Source organism: Alosa pseudoharengus, unplaced genomic scaffold (genome assembly GCF_046254945.1).
Source record: "Alosa pseudoharengus isolate Yale_2024_CS ecotype anadromous, Long Island Sound unplaced genomic scaffold, YU_APseudo_1.1 YU_APseudo_1.1_scf_17, whole genome shotgun sequence".
Classification (NCBI taxonomy): domain Eukaryota; kingdom Metazoa; phylum Chordata; class Actinopteri; order Clupeiformes; family Clupeidae; genus Alosa; species Alosa pseudoharengus.
This window is the reverse complement of record NW_027468640.1, coordinates 27,573,982-27,583,981: the sequence shown is the minus strand read 5'-3', so window position 1 is coordinate 27,583,981 and position 10,000 is coordinate 27,573,982. Positions and strand designations below refer to the sequence as shown.

Sequence of the window (10,000 nt, the reverse complement as noted above, 5' to 3'; positions counted from 1 at the left end):
GCAATGCAGTACAAAGACACACACTCTCTGGTCTGCCCCCGGCTTTCTAGTTCTGAAACACACACACACACACACACACACTCCAACACAGACCATATCTGATGATTTAGAGAGAAGTGGTAATGATAGTGGTGATCAAGTCTTCACTACCAACATCACACCCAATGTGTTTACCAGTTACTCACACACACACACACACTCACACACACACACACTCACACACACTCACACACACTCACACACACACACTCACACACACACACACACTCAAACACACACACCTATTCGATCCCCTCACACAATCAAACTCACACACACACTTTCACATGTACAGTAACGTGAGCAGGGCTGTCACACCCCAAGTCAGGGCTTACCCGGGGCTACTTCCTGCCTGCGAGTTGCTCGCTGTGGCGTGACTTCCTGTTTTTACAGCAGTCTTCTGCAAGCTAGAGGAAAAAAAAGACGACGCTCACTGGTCTATCATTTAACTTAACGGGGAGGGTGTCCTCAACAGGAGTCCTGCCTTTAGCACAACATCTCATCACCTTTTACTGTCACCTCTTACCACCTTGAACTGACACTCAACTGTTTAAAAACAGCACTCACTGATGCACTTACTCTTACTGTACTCTACCTTTTTTAAATTGTCCTAAAATTGTTGAGAGAATTGCTTTAAAACTTGAACTGTTTACCATGTTGTTAGTCGCTTTGGTTAAAAATGCGTCAGCCAAATGTAATGTAATGTAATGAAATGGTACCATGCTGTGATCAATGCAGGAGTTAAGAACCTGAGACAGTCAATGAGTAAGTGGCCTGCACTCAGACTCCTGGGTGTTGAAATGGCTTTAACTCAGAGAACAGAAGAGAGACACCAGACACCGAAATAGGAAATCCTCCCACTTTGTGTGAGCAATCTTTGCCAATTAGCACAGTTACTGAGTTGGAACAAATGGGTACAGCCAGTTGTACCAGGGCACAAGGTGGAACGTGGACTAAACCGGTTTTAAGACCACTTAATACGACTGGCTTTCTGTTCCGACCGCCATCATACTCAACTCTTAATCTTGATGCTTTGGGTGTCGCTCCTGTGCAGAGCTAATTTCACAATTAATTACAGAGCTAGGGAGTGAACAGTGGAGCTATCAGGTTTAACTGTAGACAGGAATGAACATGTTTTTTACACACTCCAAACAAATCCAAACCCTTTAAGAAGGCTGAAATAGCACTTGGAAAGCCTCAAACAGTCTTCTGCAAACTTTGTCAGAAGTTGTCAGCAGCTTAAAGGCTCGTGTTTGCTTTGTTTTTCAAAGACATTTGACAACTAATATTAGTTTAAATGTCACCAGACTGTTTTCCTGTCACAAGCGCCAAAGTAGCATCTAGACCTGAGAGGCCTCCCACCCTCCATCCATCCATCCATCCCACCCTCCCTCCCTCCATCCCACCCATCCATCCATCCATCCATCCATCCCTCCCTCCCTCCCTCCCTCCCTCCCACCCATCCATCCATCCCACCCATCCATCCATCCATCCCACCCATCCATCCATCCATCCCACCCATCCATCCCTCCCATCCCTCCCTCCCTCCATCCCTCCATCCCTCTATCCATGTGTCTCGGCGTCTGTGCGTGACTCACGTGGTGTCGCGGGCCTTGTCCCTCTGCTGCTGCTGGGCGCGCTCGCGCTCCTGCCAGATGAGCAGTGTGCCGGGCCGGCGCCGCTCCTCCGTGGGGCTGGACGGACTGGACGTGGAGGAGGAGGAGGAGGAGGAGGAGGGGGGGGGGAGCGAGTCCCCTGAGCACACACTCACACTCGTCCTGAGAGAGGGGACAGAGGAAGAGTGTGTTCATCTCGTTAACATATATAGTTTTGCCATAGACCACACTCCAAGCATTCTCCTTGCAAACCATATGTTTACGTGTTCTGCTTTGGCAATGTGCTAATAAAGCTCAATTGAATTCAAGAGAGAGAGAGACAGCAGTAGATAAAGAAAGAGAGAAGACAGAGAGAGGGAGAGAGGGAGGGAGAGAGGGGAAGAGGGGGAAAGATGAAGAGAATAGGAAAGTGAGGGATGGAGTGTGAGGATGCAATTACGTGATTGAGAGAGACAGGAAACAAAGAGAGAAAGAGGAAAGAGAGAGAAAGAGAGAGAGAGAGTACGTAAGTCAGGATGAGAGATGGATGATTACAAATCATGTCTTCCTCTTGATCCTTTCTAAGTAAGTTGTCTAAAATAAATAATGAACTAAATCAGGGCTCCGCCTGCAGATTTGAATTCTGAATCCTTTGAGGTGAACACACACACACACACACACACACACACACACACACACACACACACACACACACACACACACACACACACACACACACACACACACACACACACACACACACACACACACACACACACACACACACACACACACACACACACACACACACACACACACACACACACACACACACACACACACACACACACACACACACACACACACACACACACACACACACACACACACACACAGACACACACACACACCACCACCACCACCGCTCCACAAGCTGTGAAGTTTCTGCAGCAGTAGCACTGAGGCGCGCACACACAAACTCTGCCCATGTCGTGCTGCCTTAGTGTTGCCATGGCGGCTGTATAGGTTTGCGGGCTGAGTTCTCGTGAATCGCAACAGGAAGTGTTACTTTACAAAGGGCTTGTAAGCCATAGTCTACAGCCTCCTCAGTATTAAAACACACACACACACACACACACATGCTATAAAGCAGCTCAATCAAGCAGCAGCTGTGATGAAAGCCAGGGCCAGTGGTGGGATGATTATTAATGACAGATGGCAGGAACTGATATTGGGCTGGAGTGGATAATGGCGCTGGCTGCTGCCGGCTGCCTCCCTCAGTGTGTGCTCACGGCTGGGTACTGTACACAGCAACCAATAAGGCACCGCTGCCATGTTACAGCTGCTTGGCACAGACCACACACACACACACAAACACTCTCTCTGGAACAAAAATGTCTTAACACTGTCTCTCTCTCTCTCTTCCCCACACACATAAAATGATACAATGAAGCCAGAGTGTAACACAAAGCACTGACCTCTTTCGTCACTCATTTCTATTCGTTCATTCCCTCTCTCTCACACACACACACACACACACACACACACACACACACACACACACACACACACACACACACACACACACACACACACACACACACACACACACACACACACACACACACACACACACACACACACACACACACACACACACACACACACACAGTGCCGTCTGATGGATGGGCCGAAGATATTGATGCTAGACAGTGCGAGTGAGTGATTAGTCTGAGTGAGCTGCAGGCCCAGACAGTGATGAATGAATGGACCGCATGTCCTTCCGTCAGGGGACCTGGACTCTACGGGAGGCCTGAGCACTGAGCTCTGATGACGAGGGGACACGAGGGGGTGGCTAATGGGAACGGCCTGTAATGGGAAAGCCAGTCTGTTGACTTTTCCCAGCGCTTCAAACACACCGGCACCGGGAGACTGACCTTGCACAGGGCGGTGGACAGAGACAGAGAGAGAGTGAGAGAGAGAGAGAGAGAGAAAGAAAGAAAGAGAGAGACCGAGAGAGTGAGAGAGAGAAAAAGAGAGTGATAAAAGAGAGAGAGAGAGAAACAGATTGAACGAGTGAGAGGTAGATTGAAAAGAAAAGAGAAGCAGAGAAATAATGGCAGAGAAAGAGGCCAAAAGAGAGGCTGCAGCAGATGGGCAGAATCAGAAAGGAAGAGGTTGGGGTCTGTGGGAGAGCTGTAATGAAGTCTCTGGCTGCCTGAGTGTACACATGGTTACAGAAATGTACACACACAAACACTTAGCCACTGCAGACGTGCCAGATACTGATGCGGAGAACACGAATGTCCCTATCGACAGCACTGAGCACACACACACACTAGCACTAACACACACACTAGCACTAACACAGTAACACACATTCACACACAGTTACACACAGTAACACACATTCACACACAGTAACAAACATTCACACACAGTAACAAACATTCACACACAGTAACAAACATTCACACACACACACACAGTAACACACACACACACACACACACACAGTAACAGTAACAGTAACACACACAAACACACAGTAACACACAGTAACACACAGTAACACACACACACAGTGGGTTGATGAGAGGAGGAGGAGATGACGGCCGTACTGACCTGCTGTCTGTGGACTGCGGGCTGTGTGATGGAGACACACTTTCGCTCTTGTCCTGCAGAGGATAAACATTTTCATGTTTACGTGACGCACGCAGACACATCAACAGAGCACACTGAAAAGGCTCTTGGTAATGTTCTTGGTCTGAGCTCATTTAAACAGTAGGTCCTGAACAAATCTCATGTATGCGACACATTGTCCCTTTAGAATTATAGGGTTCTATCTGGCCATTTTTGTCAAAACTGAGTTCTTAACATATTCTTATTCTGTGACCCATTAAAAAGGTGCGGTGAGGTGATTTTTGTAGTTGTATGCATTTTTGGACATTATATCTAAAGCGGATTGTTTTCGCCTATCAGTGTAACTGTATGGAATCCTAAAACTTTGAAGCTCAGTATCTCATAACTACTCAGAACGTAGATAGAAGTATAGAACTCTATAATTCCAAGGGGACGACATGAAGCCTGAGACTAAAATGACCAAATGACATTACAGAGAAAATGTACCTAAATCTACCATCCACAAATCTAAGATTGTGACTCTAAACTGAAGATAAACTAACTCCTTGGAACTCCGTGGAGGGAAGAACTAAAATATAGGAGTCTACACTCCTTGATCAACCACACTAAGCTCTCTAAGCATGACCATCACACACACACAAACACACACACACACACACACACACACACACACACACACACAGTCAACTTCACCTCTGTTAAATGAAAACGTAGTCAAATGTGATTGTAAATACTAAAGCGGTGTAATAAAGTGACGTCCTGCAGGTAGACTAGTGCACTGAGTCCTCCTGACCTGTGGGGGCGCTGTGAGCGGTGTGCTGGGCCGCAGCTGATCAGGCTCTTCCTCCTCTTCTGTCACGCTGCTGTCGATGAAGTCCACCTGCTCCACCACACCATTTACTGTAAGGAAGAGGAGAACCTTAAGGCTGGACAACTTTTTAAACAACTAAAGAGTAATGCGGTCAGTGGCAGAAATGTAATGGTGACTCATCACAACTTTAGAGTATTTGAAGTATGTATGTGTGTGTGTGTGTGTGTGTGTGTGTGTGTGTCTACCTTTTTCTGTGGGCTGTATCGTCTCCTCCTCTTCCTGTAGATTCCTGTGTTCTCGGTTTATCTCAGCCATACGCAGAGATCGCTCAGAGAAGTCATCAGCAGACTACACACACATACACACACATACACACAATGATTGCAGCAATGAAGATGACTTCTCAATGACATTACCAATATTACCAATATGTTCTGCACACACACACACACACACACACACACACACACACACACACGCACCTCGTTCCCTGACCACCTCTTGCTGCCGCTGTCCACACTGTTGAAGCCGGAGTCCAGCCCTCCATACTGCCCAGGAAACAGCTCCTGGTCCGACAAGCTGAGAGACAAACACACAGTTATACACTCGGTAGGACAGCACCTTATAAACACACACACACACACACACACACACACACACACACACACACACAGTGGTTCACTCCCACAACACACACAGTAATACACACATCATCGAAAACTCTGGGTTTTCCTGGCCTCTCTCATGACCTCCCTCTACTCATCTTCCTCATGTTCTCTTCATCCCTCTCCCCCTCCCTCTCTCCGAGCTGACGGTCACTCCCCCTTGGCTCTAGCTGATAAAGTCCAGTCTCCAGAAGATGCTTCACTCATCCAGTTCATTACCTCTCCAGCTCTGCTTTTCTTCTCTGTCAGAGGAACTGCTCCGTTCTTCTCTCTCCAGAACCGTAATCTCTTTCTACTCCTCTCCATCATTTTTACCTCCCTTATTCCCAATCTCTCTCTCTCTCTCTCTCTCTCTCTCTCTCGCTCTCTCATGCACTGTGTGTTTTCGGGGTGAAGTAATGCAAAACTTTGACTGGTTCACTACATGTCCCGGTATTAAATCTCTCTTACACCAGACGTAGCTCTCAAGCAAATATTTAATGACGTGACGTTTTCGGGGCAAGCCCTGCCACAGACATCTGGTGTGCGGACTCCTCTATTGTTATTGCTGGGCCTTTTGCTTTTGTCCAGCATCCTAAACTTAGGCTTAGGGCCCTGGATCCTCCCTGGGTCCTCTCTCCCCTCAATCTTTCTCTCTCTCTCTCTCTCTCTCTCTCCCTCTCATCCCTCCATCTCTCCCTCTCCCTCTCCTCCCTCCATCCCCCCCCCGTCTCTCACCAGCTGTTGAAGTGCGTGGGCCTGAGTGCCCGGTCCAGCAGCTCGTCCTGGCTCCTCTTGCAGGCCTCCATGTTGAGGAACTTGAAGATGTGGAACTTGCCCTTGGAGCAGATCTGCGCCGGCGGCGACTGCAGGGGGTTGTTGTCCAGGTTGATGGTCTGCAGGTGGCGCAGGTGGCGGTAGCAGACGGGCACGCGCGCCACCCGGTTGCACGACACGTCCAGACGCACCAGCGGCAGCTCTGACAGCTCTGTGAACGAGAGATGGAGGGAGGTGGAGAGAGAGAGATGGAGAGATGGAGATCAAAGGGGTTTTGAGTATTTATCAAGAGCAATTATTCAAGCAATTCCATTGTTCATGTACACACATACACACACGTACACACACGTACACACACGTACACACACCAACACAATGGTGAAATGCCTCTGAAAGCTCTATTATGTCTGCTATTTGACTTCAAATGAAGTTTTACCTCAGCAGACCTCCGAGTTTATGCTCTGATACAGGGACGTGCACAGGGGGGTTGCTCAGGTTGCCCGGGCAACTGCCACATGCCCTTCTTGACTCATGTTGCCCTTCCAATAGGGAAATAAATAAATCGTACAATGGATGCAGAATTTTGCGTAGGCCTAGATAAAAAAAATTCCATTCGGGCACCGAAAGTGAAAGTCAGTAGGGGAAGGGCAAACTCTGTGGCTGCAGCGCTGCACGCGACCGGCACCTGAGCTGAGCCTGCATAAGCGGCCCTAGAAGGAGATTGTCGCGGTTGTCGTATGAGACGACTCAACGTTGTCGGAAAAGGTGAGTTTGTGATGTATAACAAACGAAAAGATCATCGTCATCAAGTTTTATGAAATTAATTAAAATCTTCATAAATCCAGGCTGAGTTTGCCACGTTTAGCCTAAATAATCAGACAGATAGCTTGCAGAGAAGCAGCCCGTTATCACATAGCCTATAGCTACTATTTTTTTGGTAGGCATTAGGCGAACTAAGATACATGTCTGCTGATAGTTAGTTTCTCACATTTCGTTTTAGCAAGAAGAATGAATGATGGAAGTAATGCATGATGCATCACATTAATTATTTTATTCAAAATGGTTAAATGCCTAAATGCTATCACTAGTATTTTGGGTATTGTTTGAAGCCAAGATGCCCACTGAAAAGAGTCAGATTCAGAAGAGGGAGAGACAATTCTGGGAGGCAGCAATCACTGCAGGGTTGGCTGCGAAAAAGCCAACCAGCAGGTGAGACAGAGACTTTGCACTGTGATAAAGATGACATGACACTGTGTAGACGAATTGATTAATCAATCAGACTCATATTTTAGCCTAGCCTACTAATGGCAATGTTTCATAATTACATTAAATTTAAGATGAGGAGCAGTCATAAGCCTCCAGACTACTGTATGTGAGGAAAATGTGGACCAGGAGTAGGCACAGAGGACAGTAAGGCCTAAGTGATGATCACGAGATGAGATGAGAGGACCATGCTAGAAAGTACAGGATTAAAGAGCTGCATGCTAAATAATTGTAATCTAAAAAAACATAGGCTATTTTAAAGGTCATTTCAAAGATCTTGCCTGAGCAGAACATAAATACCACTAGTGGGCATGAAAATAATAATGATAAGTTAAGGTGATTGAGTGCTGTATTTCAGTGTTTTACTTCTTTGTGTATATTTTAAAAAAGACGCTGTTATTCTCAGTCCTGCATATAGCCCGTGAGGTTTTTTTTTTTTTTTTTTTTTTTTTTTGGGGGGGGGGCTTTTTTCAGGTCAGAGCAACTGCCCCTCAAAATTCCTGTGCACGTCCCTGCTCTGATATGCACTCTGTTTAAACACCTGCATTTGAATCATCAATGTCTTTCAAATCCAGCCCTAACACACACTTCTGGTCTCTCCAGTCCGGTAGATTGAATCAGACCATCACTTCACTGGTAATAGCAGCTCTGTTATCGCTAATCGCTATTGTTGTCTTCAGGTAATCTGCTGACAAGCTTATGCTCAGTTTAGAAACAGCACTGAATGTGTGTAGGTGTGTGTGTGTGTGTGTGTGTGTGTGTGTGTGTGTGTGTGTGTGTGTGTGTGTGTGTGTGTGTGTGTGTGTGTGGTGGGGGGAGGGGGGATTGAGGATATCTCATCTTTAAATCTGTTACAAACATCATGTATTTATAGCCCCCATGAACAATGATGCCTATCTCATAAAGAACATCACAGATAGGGAAGGAAGGAAGAAACTGTGTGTGTGTGTGTGTGTGTCTTTCTGTGTGTAAATCTGCAAGAGGGAGAGAAAGAGAGGGAGAGAGAGAGAGGGGTGGAGGGGGTCTTCGGAATTTCCACAGGAAGTTAAATACAGCCAACAGTGAATATTGTGAGTGTGAAAGTGTTTGTATGAACTATGTATGTATGTACAGTATAAAGCAGAGGACACATCACTGAGTTGCAGTGTGTGTTTCAGTGACCAGTCCTCTGTGGTCCTCTCACATGTTAGTTATGTGTGTATTGTGCAGAAGTGCAGGTTTATTGGTCTGCTGTCCTGTATAACCTCCACATGCGAGGTCTGTGTCCTGTGCACATGTGCCGGTCCTGATCAGGGGTCAGTCAGGGTGGCGGACAGGATTAGCCGGCGGCCCTGTGAGGACAGGCCTCAGAACAAACGAGGAGGGATTACTCCACTCTAACACACAGCCGCAGCAGACACACACACACACACACACACACACACACGGATGTGGGGGGATAGATTACACTAGGGCCTATTCCCAGACCAGGGATTTACTTTCTCCAGCTACTGCTTGGCACAAAAACATCTTCACAGTGCGTGTCGCGGGCGGAGGAGCGGGCAGTCGACGGACGACTAAAGGAAAAGGACCCCTGATGGGCGCCGCGGCTGATGGAGCGGGCAGTCGACAGACGACTAAAGGAAAAGGACCCCTGATGGGCGCCGCGGCTGATGGAGCGGAAGTCGACGGACGACTAAAGGAAAAGGACCCCTGATGGGCACCGCGGCTGATGGAGCGCTCCTCTGGGCAGCCACCGGTGGTGTGTGGAATGCTGTTCCATTTAATGATAAAGTATCAGCACATGGATTTGGAAGTGTAAACACAAATCCTGCAAAATTATGACTTTTCTTTGTCTTCCTCGGCAAAGCTAGCTCCACATGACTACTTATCGGAATTGGAGCTGTTGCATTATCAAGATAAACGTGAATGTGCATACAATGACATTGAGACGTATAGCAATGCACGAGTCCGGTGCTGAGAACTAAATAAATAGGTGTTCCATAGTCTAATGTGTATGTATGCTGACGTTTTCAAGTCCACTGTAATCAAATCTTAATTCGCAGTTAGTGCGCTGGGAAAGCACCTTTAGCCTGAGGGAAGCACAAGGCTGAGCACCACTTCTGTTTTCCGTGTCTCAGGTCGTGCTTTTTTAAGGGCTAGGAAGCGAGAGTGAGCCCTGAATATAGTTTGGGAGTTTTGGAGCTTCTCTCTGTGTGGTGTGGCGCGTTGGTGCTCGCTGATCCAAG

The 10,000-nt window shown here is 47.2% G+C and overlaps 1 protein-coding gene across 3 annotated transcripts in view; it reads right to left on the bottom strand.

Annotated features, from left to right (window-relative positions):
* The window catches only part of lrch4 (leucine-rich repeats and calponin homology (CH) domain containing 4), a 51,411-nt gene that overhangs the window by 8,509 nt on the left and 32,902 nt on the right, over window positions 1-10,000 (bottom strand). For 2 of the 3 annotated variants that reach the window (XM_076289183.1, XM_076289181.1), the window contains exons 5-11: window positions 6,471-6,720; window positions 5,571-5,667; window positions 5,334-5,436; window positions 5,071-5,177; window positions 4,260-4,312; window positions 1,638-1,817; window positions 375-446 (exon numbers count right to left, since the gene is read on the bottom strand). In XM_076289183.1, the coding sequence (XP_076145298.1) occupies window positions 375-446; window positions 1,638-1,817; window positions 4,260-4,312; window positions 5,071-5,177; window positions 5,334-5,436; window positions 5,571-5,667; window positions 6,471-6,720 (862 nt within the window). The remainder of the gene's footprint in view (window positions 1-374; window positions 447-1,637; window positions 1,818-4,259; window positions 4,313-5,070; window positions 5,178-5,333; window positions 5,437-5,570; window positions 5,668-6,470; window positions 6,721-10,000) is intronic. The other variant, XM_076289182.1, reaches the window with a different exon arrangement.